General features: G+C 41.1%; 1 protein-coding gene across 4 annotated transcripts in view; it reads left to right on the forward strand.

The window, feature by feature from the left end:
* The window catches only part of LOC132911503 (broad-complex core protein isoforms 1/2/3/4/5), a 58,158-nt gene extending 41,672 nt beyond the window's left edge, over positions 1-16,486 (forward strand). For 2 of the 4 annotated variants that reach the window (XM_060968189.1, XM_060968191.1), the window contains exon 7: positions 7,310-16,486. In XM_060968189.1, coding sequence (XP_060824172.1) covers positions 7,310-7,665 — 356 coding nt within the window. In that variant the 3' untranslated portion in view covers positions 7,666-16,486. Of the gene's footprint in view, positions 1-4,025; positions 4,302-7,309 lie in introns of those variants that run through there. The other 2 variants (XM_060968193.1, XM_060968194.1) reach the window with 2 other exon arrangements.
* Positions 16,487-16,788: the final 302 nt, after the last annotated feature.

The raw sequence follows: 16,788 nt of genomic DNA on the forward strand, positions 1-16,788 counted from the left end.
TCTGTATCTGACATATCCACGTTTCCTTCGTTCGCTTCTCGTTTTTTGTTTACACGTTAGACTTTTAGCGCACAGACACTACTACTGTTTAATTATGGTCATGGGTAAGAGGCACATTTATATACATAGTTACACACACGTCTAGGTTCTGTATCTTTTTTTTTTATTTCTTGTAATTATTATCCCGTAGACTTATGCAATAGCGACCGTAGGATCTTACAATGTTCTTTTTTTTTTTTTTCTCTGAGTTTTTTGTACTGTTTTTAACGCAAGCAGCTATTATACAATACAGACATGAGAGCAAGCAGCAGTTTCGTACAACAAGCTTTCTTAAATAATAACGTAAGCCGTAATTTCGTTCAATTACCCTACGATAGAGTTAAATTAGCGATCACCCACGGATACTGAGCAGACATATACCATCGACGATATCATTACCTGTGCGAGAACGATACACATCGCGATACCGTTGAATAGAATTATTTTGTAATTCCGAGTTATAGAGAGTATTCCGAGTATGAGAGGAAGAATGGGGAGAGGGAGAGAGAGAGAGAGAGAAAGAGAGAGAGATAGAGATAGATAGAGAGAGAGAGAGAGAGAGAGAACGAGGAATAGAGCGAAGAAAGAAGCAGCAAAGCACTGAGAAAAAACGAGCTTATTCGAAATTCGTCAGATATGTAAAATTGTATTGAGAAATAAAACACAACCGGTGCCATAGGCTCGAAACATCATGAAAAACATCCGGGGAACATGGAATAAAAAAAAAGGCTGAATTCTTTCCGGTAACGACTCCGTTTCGGGTACAAATCGTTTCTTCTTAAGCGAAATAATGTCGAGCGTTACCGTGCTTGCTTATTATTTGTTATCTGCCAAGGTGTTCTGGTTATAATATATATTTATTGATGACTATTATTAATATTATTATATTATTATAATTATAGTTATTATTATTATTTTTATTTTTAAGCAATGTCAAATGCATCTTAATATATTTTCACCACATTTTTTTTATATAATATGAAATGTACTATTTGGTTTAATAATTCGCTTGTATTCTCTTTTTTCTTTTTCTTCGTTTTTAGTCACCTATCACATCCTCGAAAAGTGACAAAACCGATAACAACGGTCTCATGCCTCAGGCAGGTACATTCACTCCTTTAACCCCGTTCGTGTTCCGCACCTGAACCTGTTAAACGATACGCATTGTGTCACGCCTCTTTCTTTCAGCTGGAAGGTAAGTTACGACATTTGAACGTTCGAGCCTGTATCAATGGGAAAACCGACACGAGCCGGAATTCTACCGATCGTTTGGCAACGATCGTTCGATAAATCGCGGATCCGATTCCGTTCACGCATTTTCGTCGATCCTCTTTCCACGTGGCACGTGAACGTAGGAACGTAATCGTACGTGAACGCCTGTCTCGCTTCGCAAATATCGCAGACGGCGCATGGTCGTGTGTGGAGATCGAAGTAAGAACGATTCTTCAGCAGCGGAAAGGGTCGAAAAGGGTTTCTCGAACGAGGAAAACCACGCGTGTCTTTGTTCTCCTGCGAAACGTTGATTTCCTCGGAAGTCAGAATACAAAACTTTTCGCATTTTTCCATCGTGGCAAAAGAGAACACGACAGCACCAAAGTATAGATGTTGGAGCCAAAAGGCAATCTAAGAGGCGACGCGCATTCTCGATCCATTTGAACAAGATCGAGACCGTGAGAGAAACGAGGGCCATTCACAGTATGCAAAAAAAAAAAAAAAAAAAAAAAAAAAAAAAAAAAGGAAAGAGAACGATTAAGCCGCCACGCCGCTCGCCAGGCTCACGCATTTATTACGTTTACTTCGAATTGCATGCTTTAAGTGTCACCCAGAATGCTCAGTGTTTCCTTCTCGTCGTCTCCTATTATTTCTCTTCTCGTCTTTTTTTTTTACATTTTTTTAAATTTTATTTAATTCCTCACGTCCGTCAAGTTTCACGCAGAAGGCGTGACCCTTAACGAAGCATACGTTATACGTACGTACATATCTGTCTAGAATGATTGGAGAGTGTTTATATATATATATATATTCTTATATATACTTTAGATCGAACAAAAAGGACTGCCTACGCAACTTTTGTACAACCCGTTCTCTGTTTATCTACGTCACACACAACCTTCTCCCGTATTATTCCCTTCCCTTCTATCGCTCTGTACGAGCGTCTTTTGTGCGTATGCGTACGTGTGAATATGTGTGCACGATTGCGTGCGCGTGTACGTGTGTACGAATACGTTTCACGATCTCTCTTCCATCGAAATCCTCCGACCGACCTCATCAGTGAGGCTGTTCACAATTTCTTTTGCTTGAAGTTTAACGAGACGTAGCTCGAGAAATTGGATAAAAAGCTTTTTCCAGCCAAAGGCATTGAACGAAGGGGTTGGCCTCGCCTCCATTCGCGTTCGATGGCTAAAGGGCGAAGGAAGAAAAAAAAAGGCAGATACGGTATTTGTATTATATAGCCATACGCGCATAGGTTGCATCGCGCACAACGCTTCACCAGTGACTCCGTCTGACCGGATCTCTTTTAATTAACGAGCACGCGGCCATTACAAATGAACCGCGCGCCTTCTTATATTAACGCTTAATTCGTTTCCGTGTCTGTGCTTCGTTTCGTTCTTCAAACCGTATAGTATAGTACAGTACAGTACAGTATATACATTTTCTTTCTCCGTCCCTATTTTTTTCTTTTTCTCTTTCTAAATCTACCCCTCACTGGCTCGCCCGCTTGCTCGTTCGTTCGTTCGTTCGTTCGTTCGTTCGTTCGTTCGTTCGTCCACCAATCCGTTCGTTCGTTGCATCTCTATCTTCTTATCTGAATTGCATACGCCGTAAATGCATAAAGTCGCAAAGGAGACGGCCGGAATGCCAACAGGGCTGAAGAGACACGGAGTCATTCTACTTGTTTCTCTGTGTGCGCGCGTACGTCTTATCCCTCGTTGAAGGCTTTAGTTTCGCGGTGGGTTCGTCAGCAGTTCGAAGAAAAAACTGCCATTGAAAGTTCTTACTTCGCTCCCCCGAAAGACGACCAGCCATTTTGAAACGTCGTCGGAAGAGTTTCCATACCCCCAGAGCCTCCCCCCTTTCTTTCGCTATATCGAATGTGCACTCTGGGTACGTTTCACTTCGTTTTCCTTTTCGCCTTGTGTTTCCTTTTCGAATCTTGGTCCCGTTTAATCCCGCGACGTTTAAAATGAACGGCATCGCGCGCACGATAGGGTGGGTCGAGGCCGGCACTTCCATAGAATGCCAACGAGGGTCACGAGGTACGCGGAAATACGAAGGATCGTGAAGGTGATCGCATCGTAGAGACGTTGATGCGATTGTTGAAAAGTTGCGCGAATCATGTAAGAAGGCACGTTCTAAAAAACCTAAAAGAAACGTTGAATTCTGACAGTTTTTACCGTACAATGCGACAGCTAGAACTGATCCGTGAATAATTTGTAAAAACGCGACAATAACGTGTAGAAAGAGAGAGAGAGTGAGTGAAAGAGAGAGAGAGAGAGAAAGGGCGAGCGAGCGAGCGAGAGAGAGAGATAGAGTGAGACGGGGCCGAGATTTGAAAAGACACCATCGAAGAAAGGACTCTTCCGAGATTTATCTTTCGGTATAACGATCGGGTTCGTTTTTACATGTTTTTTACATTTTCCATCCTCGTGAAAGAAACGAGCCCACCTAATACACGCGATATCCATTTCCATCTGACAGCGTTCCACGTTTTACTTACCCGTTATTGAACTTACTGCGTCGTTTAGGAGAATACGAGCACGGGCGAACAGAGAACGAGCGAGGGAGAAAGAGAGATTGAAAATAACAAGGGACGAATTTAAGAAAGAAAGAAAGAGGACAATGTTAGAGAGCAGGAAGAAAGAATGGGGAAAAAGAGGACGGTGATGAACAGAGAGAAAGAGTTTATCGCTTGCGTCATCCTTTGATATGAGATAGGGTTTAAGTGTGGGGGTTGCAGCTGCATGAGGTGCATTGTTGTGTTTCAGTGCTCACCTCTATGACGGGGCTGACCTTGAACTCTCTGAACACCCAGTCAGCGAAGAAGCTGTTCACCTGCCAGCTGTGCGGCAAGGTGCTATGCAGCAAAGCATCCCTGAAACGCCACGTTGCCGACAAGCACGCCGAGCGACAGGAGGAGTACAGATGCGTCATCTGCGAGCGGGTATACTGCTCGCGTAACTCCCTGATGACCCACATATATACCTATCATAAGAGCAGACCCGGCGACATTGACATTAAGTTCTTTTGAAGGTTTAGATAAGGTAGGGACACGTACCTCACTCATACATCACATAGATCTCTCGCGGAAGTTTTCTAGCGTTTCTTGCCAATCGATAACCTCTCCTATTTCTCCTATCTCTCTTATCACTTCCACAGAGTCTATCAACCAGCCTTTGGATTCGACGGCGTTGGAACGATCGCGCAGGTCACAATCGCGTAATCATCGGTTCGCTATACGACCTCGGCTCCGCGTACAACAGTTCCGTTCCTTCTTCATCTCGCAGAAAATGCATGCCAGAGAAACCGGTCTCAACTCCCACGTGGACCGACCCTTATTCTTCTTCTTCTTCTTCTTCATCTTCTTCTTCTTCTTCTACTACTACTACTACTACTACTACTACCACCACCACCACTACTGCTATTACTACTACTACTACTACTACTACTTCTCTACCTCCTCTTCTTGCATTTCGAAGCTTTCGTCCCAGCATCGTTCGTTCCCTCCGTCCTCTTTATCCTGCAGAACTGCTTTTCTTTCTTCTCCTCCCGTCGTCCTTCATTCTCTTCGGTACCGTACGGTCGCCGATCGAATTCTTCCGGTATTCGCAGCTCCGTTATACCCCCTGTGTCGGTGACTCGGGATCGATGCGTCGAGTACTCGTCCTTCATTCGTAACGACGCTGGAGACACAAGAACCATGCCGATCGTCGGATCGAACAGTCAGAGACGATCGCTGAATTGACCGATCGTACGTTTAATGGGGTTACACTTCAATTACGAGTAGTAGGTCGAGTTTTTTAGTCTCGCTGACCAAACGACCGATCAGCAGGATATAATTACGCTTCAGGTTATTCCCACTAACACCACCCACACCAGACTCCTCCCGTTTCACTTCTCTCTTTTTTTTTTATACGTTTTGTGGAAGTCAATTTGTTTATCTGTACGTGGTCGTTCCCGCTTTTTTTACATCTATATTCTCCTTTTTTTGGGTTTAAAAAGTTTTTTTCTTTTTTTCATGTGCCCTATTTATTTTCGTCGTGGCTCCTCGATGTTTGATGTTGTATATGCATGCTAATTCGTACTGTCGTTTAATGCTCGTTTTGCAGCTTCGATGCCTAACACAGAATGCCAGCTTTCAGTGCGGTGGATCGATCGTCGATGAATCGTCGAAAATTGAACTTTTTTTTTCCTCGAGAAGTCGAACGTTTCACGAAATCGTCCTTTAGTTCGTTTGCATCACTGCATGACGATAGCGCACACTCGCGTCATAGCTTCGTTAATCCCGACTAATCTCTTTTTTTCTTTTTTTTTCTTTTTCTAACAAAATTAATTTCATTCGTCAGCCCGCGAGGAATTAGCGCGTATTGATTTTTTCATCATTAACCAACGGGCGTACGAGCATGACTGCGCAGCCCTTTGCACGCACAAACATTTTCATTAGAGAGGAAACGCGTGCGTTATCGCGGGAAGGTAATTCGTAGCTTGTTTCACGCAGTTTTATTGCACGACTACCAACACTTCTGAAGCGTCGGATTAATTATCGTTTTTTTTATCTTTTATTTCTCTTGCGATCTAATTTCATTGGCGGGTAACTAACAGAAAATGGAATTGAAACTAACCTGAATGGTAGATTCCGTAAACACAACGCGTCTGGCATGGTGGTTTTGGTCCTCTTCGTCTCAAATTCACTCGACTAATTGCAACACGGTCAATTAACGATGGTTCCAATCGCATGGATCGCTTACAGTTCCATCCGATATACTCCGGTATACTCCGACATATCGATCGGCGAAGCACCAAATTGCCTCGAGAGGGAGAAAGAAAGAGTTAACCTGTGCTAATCCTTAATTGATCCCGAGACAGCTGCTAGGGTTGAATTAAAACCGAGCCGAGGTCGTCTCGAGAATGAAAGGAAACAACTTTAATTGAGAATTGCATCGAACGTTCGAGGTTCCAGCTAATTACGAATACACCGTCGTAGACGGTCGTCCTAACGTCGAAATTCCTGGCTGATTTAACGTACTATCCTCTTCGATTCGCGAGAACCTTCTCTCCTCTTGATTTCCCTTGGACGTTCGACGAAGATTAAATCCTAAGTGACTGAATTGTAATTCGTATCATCGTGAGAGAACAGCGTCGTGATTTGCGTATCCATAATTTTCTTTATTCGGCTTTTTAAACATTAATGTTATACCAATAATAAAACTGTTTTCGCACGATGATAAGGATTACGAATACATCGTTACAGACGGCAATTTTATCGTCGAAATCCCTGGCTAATTTAATGTACGATCTTCCTCGATTCGTGAGAACCTTCTCCTCTTGCTTTCCCTCGGACGTTCGAGGAAGATTAAATCCTAAGGGATCAACTTGTATTTTGCACCGTCGTACGAGAACAGCATCGCGATTCGAGTATGTTTAGAAACTCGAGAATTAAAGAGACCATTACGGTAAGAGGGCAGCTCCACTTTCCAGTAATTTAGAGAAACCAACGAGAATCGAGTGAAAATGAATAAAAATCTACCTACATTTTTGGAACATTTTCGAACTATAAATTTACAGTCAACTAATATTCGTAGTAAAATAAACTTTCGCACTTTCGAATGTTAATTAATTTATTAATCTGGCTGGTGATAAATCCTCTGGGTACAATACGAACAAGGTTAGAATCGCGTGCTATAAATTCATAGTCAATTAATATTCGTAGCAATAAACTTTTGCACTTTTCAATGTAAAGCTTTCGAACACTCGTTTATTTATTAATCTGACGGCAGAAAAATCCTTTGGGTACCGTACGAACAAGATTAAAAGCACAATTTACCGAAACATTGAATATTTTTCCCCGCCCGGTATATAATTGTACTACGCTTATTTTCAAATAAATTCAATTTATATATTGGAGCTGTCTCTTCACTGTTTCGCAATCTTTCCAACCGCGATAATTTAGATTTTCAAAACCTACCTACGTTGGTTTGATTCCATTCTCGCACGATGGTGAAGAACGACCATCAAATAAAAACATTTCTGACGAGCGATGGACGATTTTCAGGTACGGGCAACGGGATGCATCCAGCACCGTCGACGCCTCCCTCTGCCATGTACCAGATGCCACCGCCAACGGCGGGTGGCATAAACGAGCCTCAGGAATGCCCGTACTGCCGTCGCAACTTCTCATGCTACTACTCCCTGAAGCGTCATTTCCAGGATAAGCACGAGCAATCGGACACCCTCTACGTTTGCGAATTCTGCAACCGTAGGTATCGCACGAAGAACTCACTCACGACGCACAAGAGCCTGCAGCATCGTGGTTCCAGCGGTATGCTCAAGAGGCTGCTCAAGACCACGGCGATTAAGAACGTTCTAGGCAGCATGCAACAGGCTCAGATGCAGCAGCAGCCGCAATGAAAATGTCGGAACCGTCTTACAGTCTCCCCGTCCCGGACTCTCTGCATCGTCATACTCATCATTATCGTCAAGGTTCTCGTCTTCATGCGATTTTTCGTCGCTCATCGTCACCCATGCGCGATCGGTCACCGATCTTCGCGGACCAAGACACGCTGCGACGCATCTGGATGCATCAGGGAGCAACGAAACGCGCGTTTCCTGCTTACCGAGCTGGTACACGTTCGAAAACAGAGGTCGAATAAATCGAAGAACGAGTTCGAAGGTACGAAGCGCGTGGATCGTGGACGAAAGAAAAGGCTCACCTCGAATACCACTAATTGGACGATCGTCGAAAGGATCGGCTTCTCTTTGCCGGTTTCCCCCCATGCTCTTCCATCGGGGAGTTGCGCGATCGGCGCCCTCCTCCACGTTCCGTATTTCGTCGTTTTGTAGTTCTCCTCGAGTCAAGACTGCGATTAATCCAAAGAAGAAAGAAGAGAATCGACCGAGACGTAGTTTTGAGAAAATTTTCGGCTGGTTGAAGGTTGTCGTTGCGCGCGAGCTGAGAATACATTCCATTGCGTCGGATTCTAGCCACGCCGAGGCTTGGACCGATTTTAACGAGATCTCGAATGCGACTAACGCTTTGAAACGTTCTATCAAGGGACTGGTCGTCGAGGGTCATGACACCGGACAACGTTCCCACAGGCAAATATCAATTCTGGAAAAAAACGAGAACGTAGAAGTCGATTCAGCAACGAGCAAGTAGAACAGACCGGAATAGTCAGACGTAGAGTGGAATGGTAGACATCTGTTTTTGAAGCGCGGTATTGCCTGTTCGGTGCGTTTGTTTGGTCGAATACCTAACAGTCCCACGAATCATGTCAATTTTCAAATATCAGCTTGTCAGCGGTTACCGTGCTAGACAAGATCTGTTCGGTCGTTTTGAAGGTGGGAGGGTTTCGAAACGGCGATCTCGAATCGCACGGCAGGGAAGCGCGGAGAATGCAAGAGCAGCGAAGAACGGAGATGGTGATTGAGCGAAGAATATGGTGAAGAAATGCGTGAATAGAGAGTGCGTGGATTATGCTTGTACGTCTCTGTCGCTAATTTAGGCGCGCGTATATAAACGAGCAAGAGTTTCGTTGTTGGCGTGAAGGTTTACGAGTGTTTGGGAATCGTAGATCGAGGATCTTAGGCCTAAGTGAAAATCAATTAAAAAATCTACAAATATGTGCTCAAATTTCGGAAATCGGGAAAGAGAAGTAAACGCCGCGAATTGAAAGAAAAGCGACAAGAAACGGTCAGTTTGTGGTCGTGGGTGGGGATGGAAAGAGTTTGGGGTTGCCAGGAAAGGGGCGGAAGGAGTATAGCGAATTAAGGAAGTAAGCCGAGCGGAGCAGGATAAAAAGGAATGGATAAAGAGAGGAAAGTTTCGCGTGCAGACGAAGGAATAGTTGACGGCGAGAGGGAGGGGGGTGGAACGGAGGAAGGCATGGAGGAGAGTCGTTAGAAAAGTGCAAGTAGAAGTTAGATATGGGCTCTTAAACGTGTACAGGTCCGTCGTGCGCGCAAATTACAGACTATATTTTTAACTCTTTAAAAGTAATATTTTGAATTGTACATATATTATATTCGTACGATATTGATAACGATGATATTCTCTTGTTCAGGTTTTATAAGAATGGGGAACGAATGGGAAGAAATGAAAAACGGAGTTAGTTCGACGTAGATAGAACCACACGGCGGGCAGGGCAGTGCAGGCTCTCGCGTTTTCTCCAATTTCGTTTCGTTCGCGTTTCACGCGTTCTAATTAGCGAATGTGCAATATTACGAGTAAGGGGGTAAATTTTATGGGATACGGTTCTGGCTCGTCTTGGAAAACGATGCAACGTGCACTCCGGCGCTTTCCATTCAAGGCGACCAACTTCTTTCCGTCTCGATCTTTTTCGTTTTTTCTCTTCGTTTGGTCGTGCCGTTCGAACGAGAAAGGAATCTAGAAAAAGACAGAGGGGATCTAATTAGGCCAAAGAAAAGATACACGGGGTGGGGTGGGGATGGAAACGATGAAAAGCAGTGTGGCGTACGAGAAACGATTTGTGCGAGATTGTCGAACACTGCCCTGTTCTTTTAAATCTTCGACACGCATCCATGCTATGTTAAAAAATAAAATAACAAACGAACGTACAAGCAAAAAGAGGAAACCCTAAAAAAAGTTGTTCGTGAAACATATTCAGGTTTTAGAACTCAGTGTAAAAAGAAGAAAGAAAAAAAAGAGAAAACATGACGTTTTATCATGTAAGATGGTTACAAAGGGAGAAAAAAAAACAAACAAAAGAAATGCCATTATAACTAACGAGCAAGTACAAATTATCGAAGGAAAATGATAAAACAAATTACGTCTACGTCTAATTCTTAGGTTCCGTAGTAATGGGGGAATAATGAAAAGAGGGAAATATTTAGCGAGACGCGAGGAATAGAGTAAATTGCACGCGTCTTTTCGGGTTTTAGTGACGATAGCGCGCAAGGAAAAAAGAAAAAGCAAAAAAGAAACGAACGAATAGAAAAGAGAAAGGTGGAAATTAAAGGACGAGAGAACAAGTTTTCCAAACATATCTTCGAAACGAGAAGTATACCGTGAATGAGAAATACGATTTTAGATTTAGGTGTCTTCCGAAGGTGGAAGTTTTTAAAATAATTACGTATACATTTGTAGAGTTTAAAAAGGGGAGAGGTTTTTCGGCGGCCGGTTAAAGCATAATGTGGAGAGAGAGAGTGAGAGAGAGAAAGAGAGAGTGAAAGAAAAATAAAAGAAGAAGATGAAACGTTCCTTTCGCGCAAAAGGAGGCGGGATTTACAATGGACGTCTTTGCTTTCCTAAAATTTCGTTTCGACTCGGGAAAAGCTTAAAGATAATTCGTTAGTGAAAATTATCCTAGTCATTTTGGAAACTTTTTATAATTCTGTGATATATCGAACGCGAAGTATCAAGATGTATTTGGCGCTACAAAATAAAAAGGGGAACAAAGAATTGGGAGGGTTAAAAAAAAAGAGAAAAAAAAATCACGGGTAGGGAGGAAAAAACTATTACGTTCCACATTATGATTGCCGGCGTGTGTGCAAATTGCATATGTACTACATAATTGGTTAATTGATATTGGGAAATTCTGTGATGTCCTTCAGTTGGGTATACTAGATCGAGAAATATTAGAGATATATGAAGAAAACAAAAAGTATACGGAATTAGGTCGATGTTCGGTGTTGTGTAAGTTAATATTTGTAAAGGAAAGAAGGAGAAAAGCCGAGACTTTTAATACCGAGAAGATTAAAATCAGATGCTGCTGGGACTCTCGCAATTGTCCAAACGACCGCTGATCCGCTTGGAAAAAAAAAGAATTCGTCTGAAGGAAACGGGGGAAGAACTGATAGCGCATCGTTGGAAAATTTGCTGGGAAAACCCGTCTGTAGAAAAAAGTGTCGAGCTTATTGGCTCGGGAATTAAGAATCGGTACGATACCAAAGTGGATTTGACTGTTAGTGCGATTATTTTACTTGTTTCTTTTTGTTTTCTGTTTTTAAGCGAGACCAAAGGCTTTTAATCGGGTTTCCCGACGATGCCGCGCGAAATATACCGCGTTCCCTGTGATCAGCTGTCGTCAAGAAATCGAGGGAAACGCAGTGTCTGAGTATTTAACATATCTCTTCAGGGTACTCGACCCACTGTACGCTGACACGGTGTTGAATCGAAAATCTTAAAAATAGAAAAAAAATTACAAAAAAAAAGAAGAAGAAGTAATAAGTATATCATAACACACACAAAATCTATTCCAATGTGCCAACGTCTTCGAACTAAAGAAAAAAAGAAAAAAAAAAAAAAAAAAATACAAGGAACTTTAGGTCTTCTACTATTTACACGAGAATCGAGAAAAGGATAGTAGTAGCCGCGCGTCGCATCTTCTTATCGAGAAACGAATATTACCAACATTATTACTACCACTAATCGTTTTTAGGATTTAAAGCGAATATTATACAAGATACTATCGAAGAACTTTTTCGAACTTTAATGCATGGATTTTCGTCTCGTATGCTATTTAAGGGAAGAAACGTAAGGAGTTCTAAATGGAGAAAAAGAAAAGAGCGGAAGAGTGGGAGAAGAAGACGGTGAAACAGAAAATGAGAGAATGGGTGTGAAAGAAGGAACGAAAGGGTGGGAGAGAAAGAGCGGGTGTGAGAGGTAAGAAAGAAAATATTTTAAACTATCTATTTTTATTTGCATTCTAATATCTCGTGCGTGTAAATATTATATATCGATAAGCAACGTGTACCTCTGACGTGAATTGCAGAGGAAAAGGATATTGTAAATGGTACCGGCATAGGCATTATATCATATTGGCAATGGACTGCGATCGTATGAACTGAACGTTGGAAAGGCTTTGCGTCCCTGCGCGGACGATATGTGGTTATTGTTGTCTCAAGAGAAAAAACGCTGTTTGTATCATGCACTTCCTTTTTTTCTTGTCGACCGTGAATCGCAATCGACGAAACAAACACAACCGACTTGTCTTCTGCAGAATTTTTATACTGTGTGAACCCTGACTACCGAATAACCGGATTTATTGTAAAGGAAAACTCGTGGAACTTGCACGTGGCGGGTGCAAGTCATTGTAGTTACGAATCGTTTTACGATTCGTGGCCACGCCAAGTTCGACGAATTTTTCTCAACAACCATACGTAGATTCTAGCTTCCGTTTGAACCGTTAGATCCGTTGAACTTCATACGCAAACGTTAGTAGAGGTTTTTTATGTTAGTTGTCACTCTTTTTCTTTTTCGTTTAATCAACGAGTTGTATCGCATCTGAGCCAGCAGCTCAAGTGCTCAAGTTAATTTCCTGGCGCTGTGACGAAATACTTTGATACGAGAATTTACTTTCGAGAAGGCTGATTTTTATAATTTTTAAACGCGGACGTTTTAAATTAAGGAGTGAAATTTATTTTTACTAATTTCCAGACTTTTTTTGTAATCCCTACCGTTTAGGGAGAAATCGACTGATTAGGTTGTTTTTTTTTTTCGATTGGTTTAAACTTTTTCTTGATCATGTGATATTGTCTTACCAAAGAGCATCGGGAAATTGTGAAAACTTCTCGGACTTTCGATCGATACCCACCTCGAGAATGTTCAATCCGAAGATACGATGAAACTTTATCGATTTCCGATCGATGCTTTCCCTGTCTTTTCGGACAGTCGCAAGATCGTTTTATAAAGTATTTATACATTAGCGAGCTTGCGAAATTCGCCTCTTAAAAAAAGGTAGACGATAGTTTCGAGGGTCTGAGATATCGCGTAAGTTCGAGAAAGCGTCGCGACTTATTATTATTCTTGGTACGAAAATTCTTCGGTTTCGGTTGAAAAAGAAACGAAATTTTTGTATGATTTTCAAAAGGGGGATCAAAAACAAAAAGGTGGAACTACGAAGGGAAAAGAAACGAAAAGTATAAAGAAACGCATCTTCGAATCGAAAATTTAAACAAATTGCTTAGGGATGTATGATTATGATGAATTGATAGAAAAAAAAAAAAAAAAGAAGAAACGAGCGAAAAAATAACGTCGAGCATAGGAGAAAGACTACTTAGATTTATTTTTATTATGTCTTCAAAAAGACTTTAAATATAATATTTATATTGTGCCATAATTAATATTAACAAAACCTTAAGTATAAATTAATTGTTACGAAAGTTTTTAAATTTATCGGAAGGGGAAAATTGCAAAAACATAAAAAAATGAATAAGATGATGAAAAGATATCTCTACTGTCTATCGATAATTAACTGTACGATAGTTATTAAGAAAAGAAGTTACGTCATTTTTAAGTGAATACTGCATTTACAAGAGAAGCTAGGATTAAAGATAACAACGGTTGATCACCTCCGCTCATCATGTAACACTAATACGATTCGTGTAGCGTGCGCCCTTTTTGTCATTCCTATCACGAGAAACACACCGAAACACACACAAAAAAAAAAAGAAAAAAAAATGCGACAAAGAGAAAAGAAACAGAAAACTAGCGTAAAGAAAAAACTGAATGACTCCCGCCGTTTTTCAGCGTAAGAAATAACGCATCAGTTTGTTCTTGCCAAATTTGCGAAACGCCCCACTCCTTTCGATGCGTGCGACAGAAGCAACCGAGGATCATCGACTGGTTTCTTGGCGATATTTTTCTGGGTCTTATTTATTCATAAGTTTTTTCATCAACCGTCCCGGATGTAAAAGCACGATGAAAGAAACGGGTCGATGATATCATCAGGGCCGACGTCGAGCGAAAAGGGCAATGCGTATGCGAAAGAAATCGCGATGGAAGAAAGACGTGCCGTGTAACGCGATTCGTATCGAAGGAACGAACAGAAATTGTCAACGGTGACGAAGGCGTCGCCTTTGTGGATATTAGAAATACAAAACGATATGCGGTGAGACATAGAATTTTTTGAAAGAAAATACCATCTGCGTTGGTAATTGGGAAAGTCGAGGGAGGTAAGCATTTTCTTCATCGTTGACAACTCTCGTTCTGTTCGTTCCTTCAATGGCGCATACTTCTGCAACTCGGTTTGCACCACGCAACACGGAAACGGCATCGAATATCATCGATTCATTTGATTCTACATATCGTCTCTGTGAGTGTATTCTCATATAGATGCAGATCCTCGTGTCATTTCGATATCATCGGAACCCACATTTTACGTTCTGTTCCGTGTATTATCACAGAAATTCTGTCTATCGTGTCTTTTTGCCTGTTCAACGTTATCAGTGATGTTTATTATCGGTATGACTACTACGAACATTAAAAAATCAATCGATTACCAGGGATAGTTCAATCATTAGTTAGCTCGCGAAGAGAAGAAGAAGAAGAAAAAAAAAACGTAAGAACGATGTACGATATATTTGACGAGGAGTCGATGGCACGTTATGTTAACTTTTTATGTACATAAATATATATATGCAGATATGTACGTATACATACATAACACGCATAAAATATTATATAGGCCTATTTTGTAAGGTTTCTCCTTGGTTTTATTTTTATGTTAATCTTTTTTCCGATTTGTTACAGCGATTTTTTTCGAGAGTGATTGTTTCAACGCGTTAAGGAGAACTTACTGGATACTTATTATTATTATTATTATTATTATTATTATTATTATTATTATTATTATTAATTATTATATCACAATTATTGCTATTATTATTATATTACTCATTGATTATTGCTATTATTATTATTATTACTCTTGCAATTATTGTAATAATAATTCTTAGCACTAGACTTATTATTTTTATTATTGATTCTGTCGCGGTTACGATCGTTCAGATTTTGTTTCTTTCCTTTTTTTTTTTAAATATCGATCGATCGCGATGTGTGCGCGCACCGTGTTGCGTAAGAAACACGGGCCAAGCTCTGCGTCGCGTTAAACTTTCAGACCTGTTGCGAATCGCCCACACATCGTGAACACACGTTATCGTTTTCTCGCGCTTTTTCAGTTTCTTTATTGTTTTTATTAGCACTTTTTTTTTACTTCTTCCTTGTCACGAATCACGAAGCGTCGATGGTTTCCATCCGTTTATAAGGTTAATTTTAGTCCCGTAATTTACAAATACGAAGCATAAATTATTAAGAGATAGACCGGGTCGTCGAGCGCAAAAGGATCCACGTGTTGCGAGCATCTATATAGAGAAAGTGATACTTTATACTATTTTCCTCGGTTCGAATCTTCTTTTCGTTTTCCGGAACGAATCACATAGTCGGCACACCGTGTGTCGCCAAAAGCGAATTTTCGACTCACCGTTCACGATTGGTCATAGTTATTGTGCACTCTCATCGAGATGTATGCCATATTATTCGTCTTATGCTCGATTTTTAATCTGTCATTTCAACTTCCGTCGTCTTTCACTCGGAGCATGACCTAGACAAAAAGAAAAACGAACAAAAAACAAAAAAAAACAAAAAAAAAAATAGGAGAGAGAAAAACAGTAACGCAGAAAGAAATCTTTATGGAAGGCAAAGTAAAATGAAAGAAAGAAAAAAAAATGATTCGCGACGTTGTGGAATCTTTCGTGGACAATCACGGCCCGACTATAATTGTAATTGTAAACAAAGTGCAACACGCTGCCTTGCTGAACAGTACAAGTACAAAACGAATACAAATACATAAAACATGTCTTCGATTTAATGGATGGAAATGATTCCGGTAGTTAAGATATCAAAAGTACGAGAAAGAAAAAAAAAGAGAAAAAAAAATGATTTAAAAAAAAAGATGAAGAGGAAGAACAAAGCGTTTTAATCGTAGGGAATGGAAGAGAAAACGAGCCTCCGTTGTAAGCAACGCCGCTGTTCGTCGAGCGTGTAGGAAGAGAGAAATGCGACACGGCGTGCGTTCGTTCAGAAATACCTCAGTTGCCGTGGCCTCAGACATACAAACGCGCATACGCTCGTTTTAACACGCGTCTTACCTTATTATCCGTCGTTATATCAGTCGCTGAGAGGCTTTCTTGTACATTTTTTACTATTTCCAACATGAACGACACAATCGAAAGCACAAAGCAGCAGCCCTACAGAAAATTCACTGTAACCCAGCCGAGTGTGTCTTTCCTTTCGTTTCTCGTTTCGTTTCCGACGAGAAAGATGAATGAAAATCAAAGTAGAAAGGAAAGACATGGTTCGTAAAGATACTCGATCGGGCGTCGAACTGTGAGACGCGTAAAAATCGCTAATGGTACGTTAGTTCAAAGCAAGACACGTCACTGCCAAAAAAAAAAAAAAAAAAAAAAAAAGAAAAATAAAGAAAGAAAGAAAGAGTTTACGCGAGGAGAGCCTCCGTTGAATAGTCGAGACACAAGAGTCACGGAAATGGAAACGTTCCGAGTCTGAGGCCCGGCAATAACAGATTCTCATCTAAGCTACAATAGTTGTTGTACTTACTTGTCTTCTATTTTGTCACTACATTGTCTGGGTATTAATGCGAGCAGGGTGACGCGCGTCGTTCCTCGTTCGATCAGGTCGCTGGTCGATTCACAGATAGAACATGAAATGAACAAGAAATGAAAACTGTCAACGTAACCGTGAAAGAACAACGCGAATATACACAATCGAAAATT

This window comes from Bombus pascuorum, chromosome 10 (assembly GCF_905332965.1).
Source record: "Bombus pascuorum chromosome 10, iyBomPasc1.1, whole genome shotgun sequence".
Taxonomy (NCBI): domain Eukaryota; kingdom Metazoa; phylum Arthropoda; class Insecta; order Hymenoptera; family Apidae; genus Bombus; species Bombus pascuorum.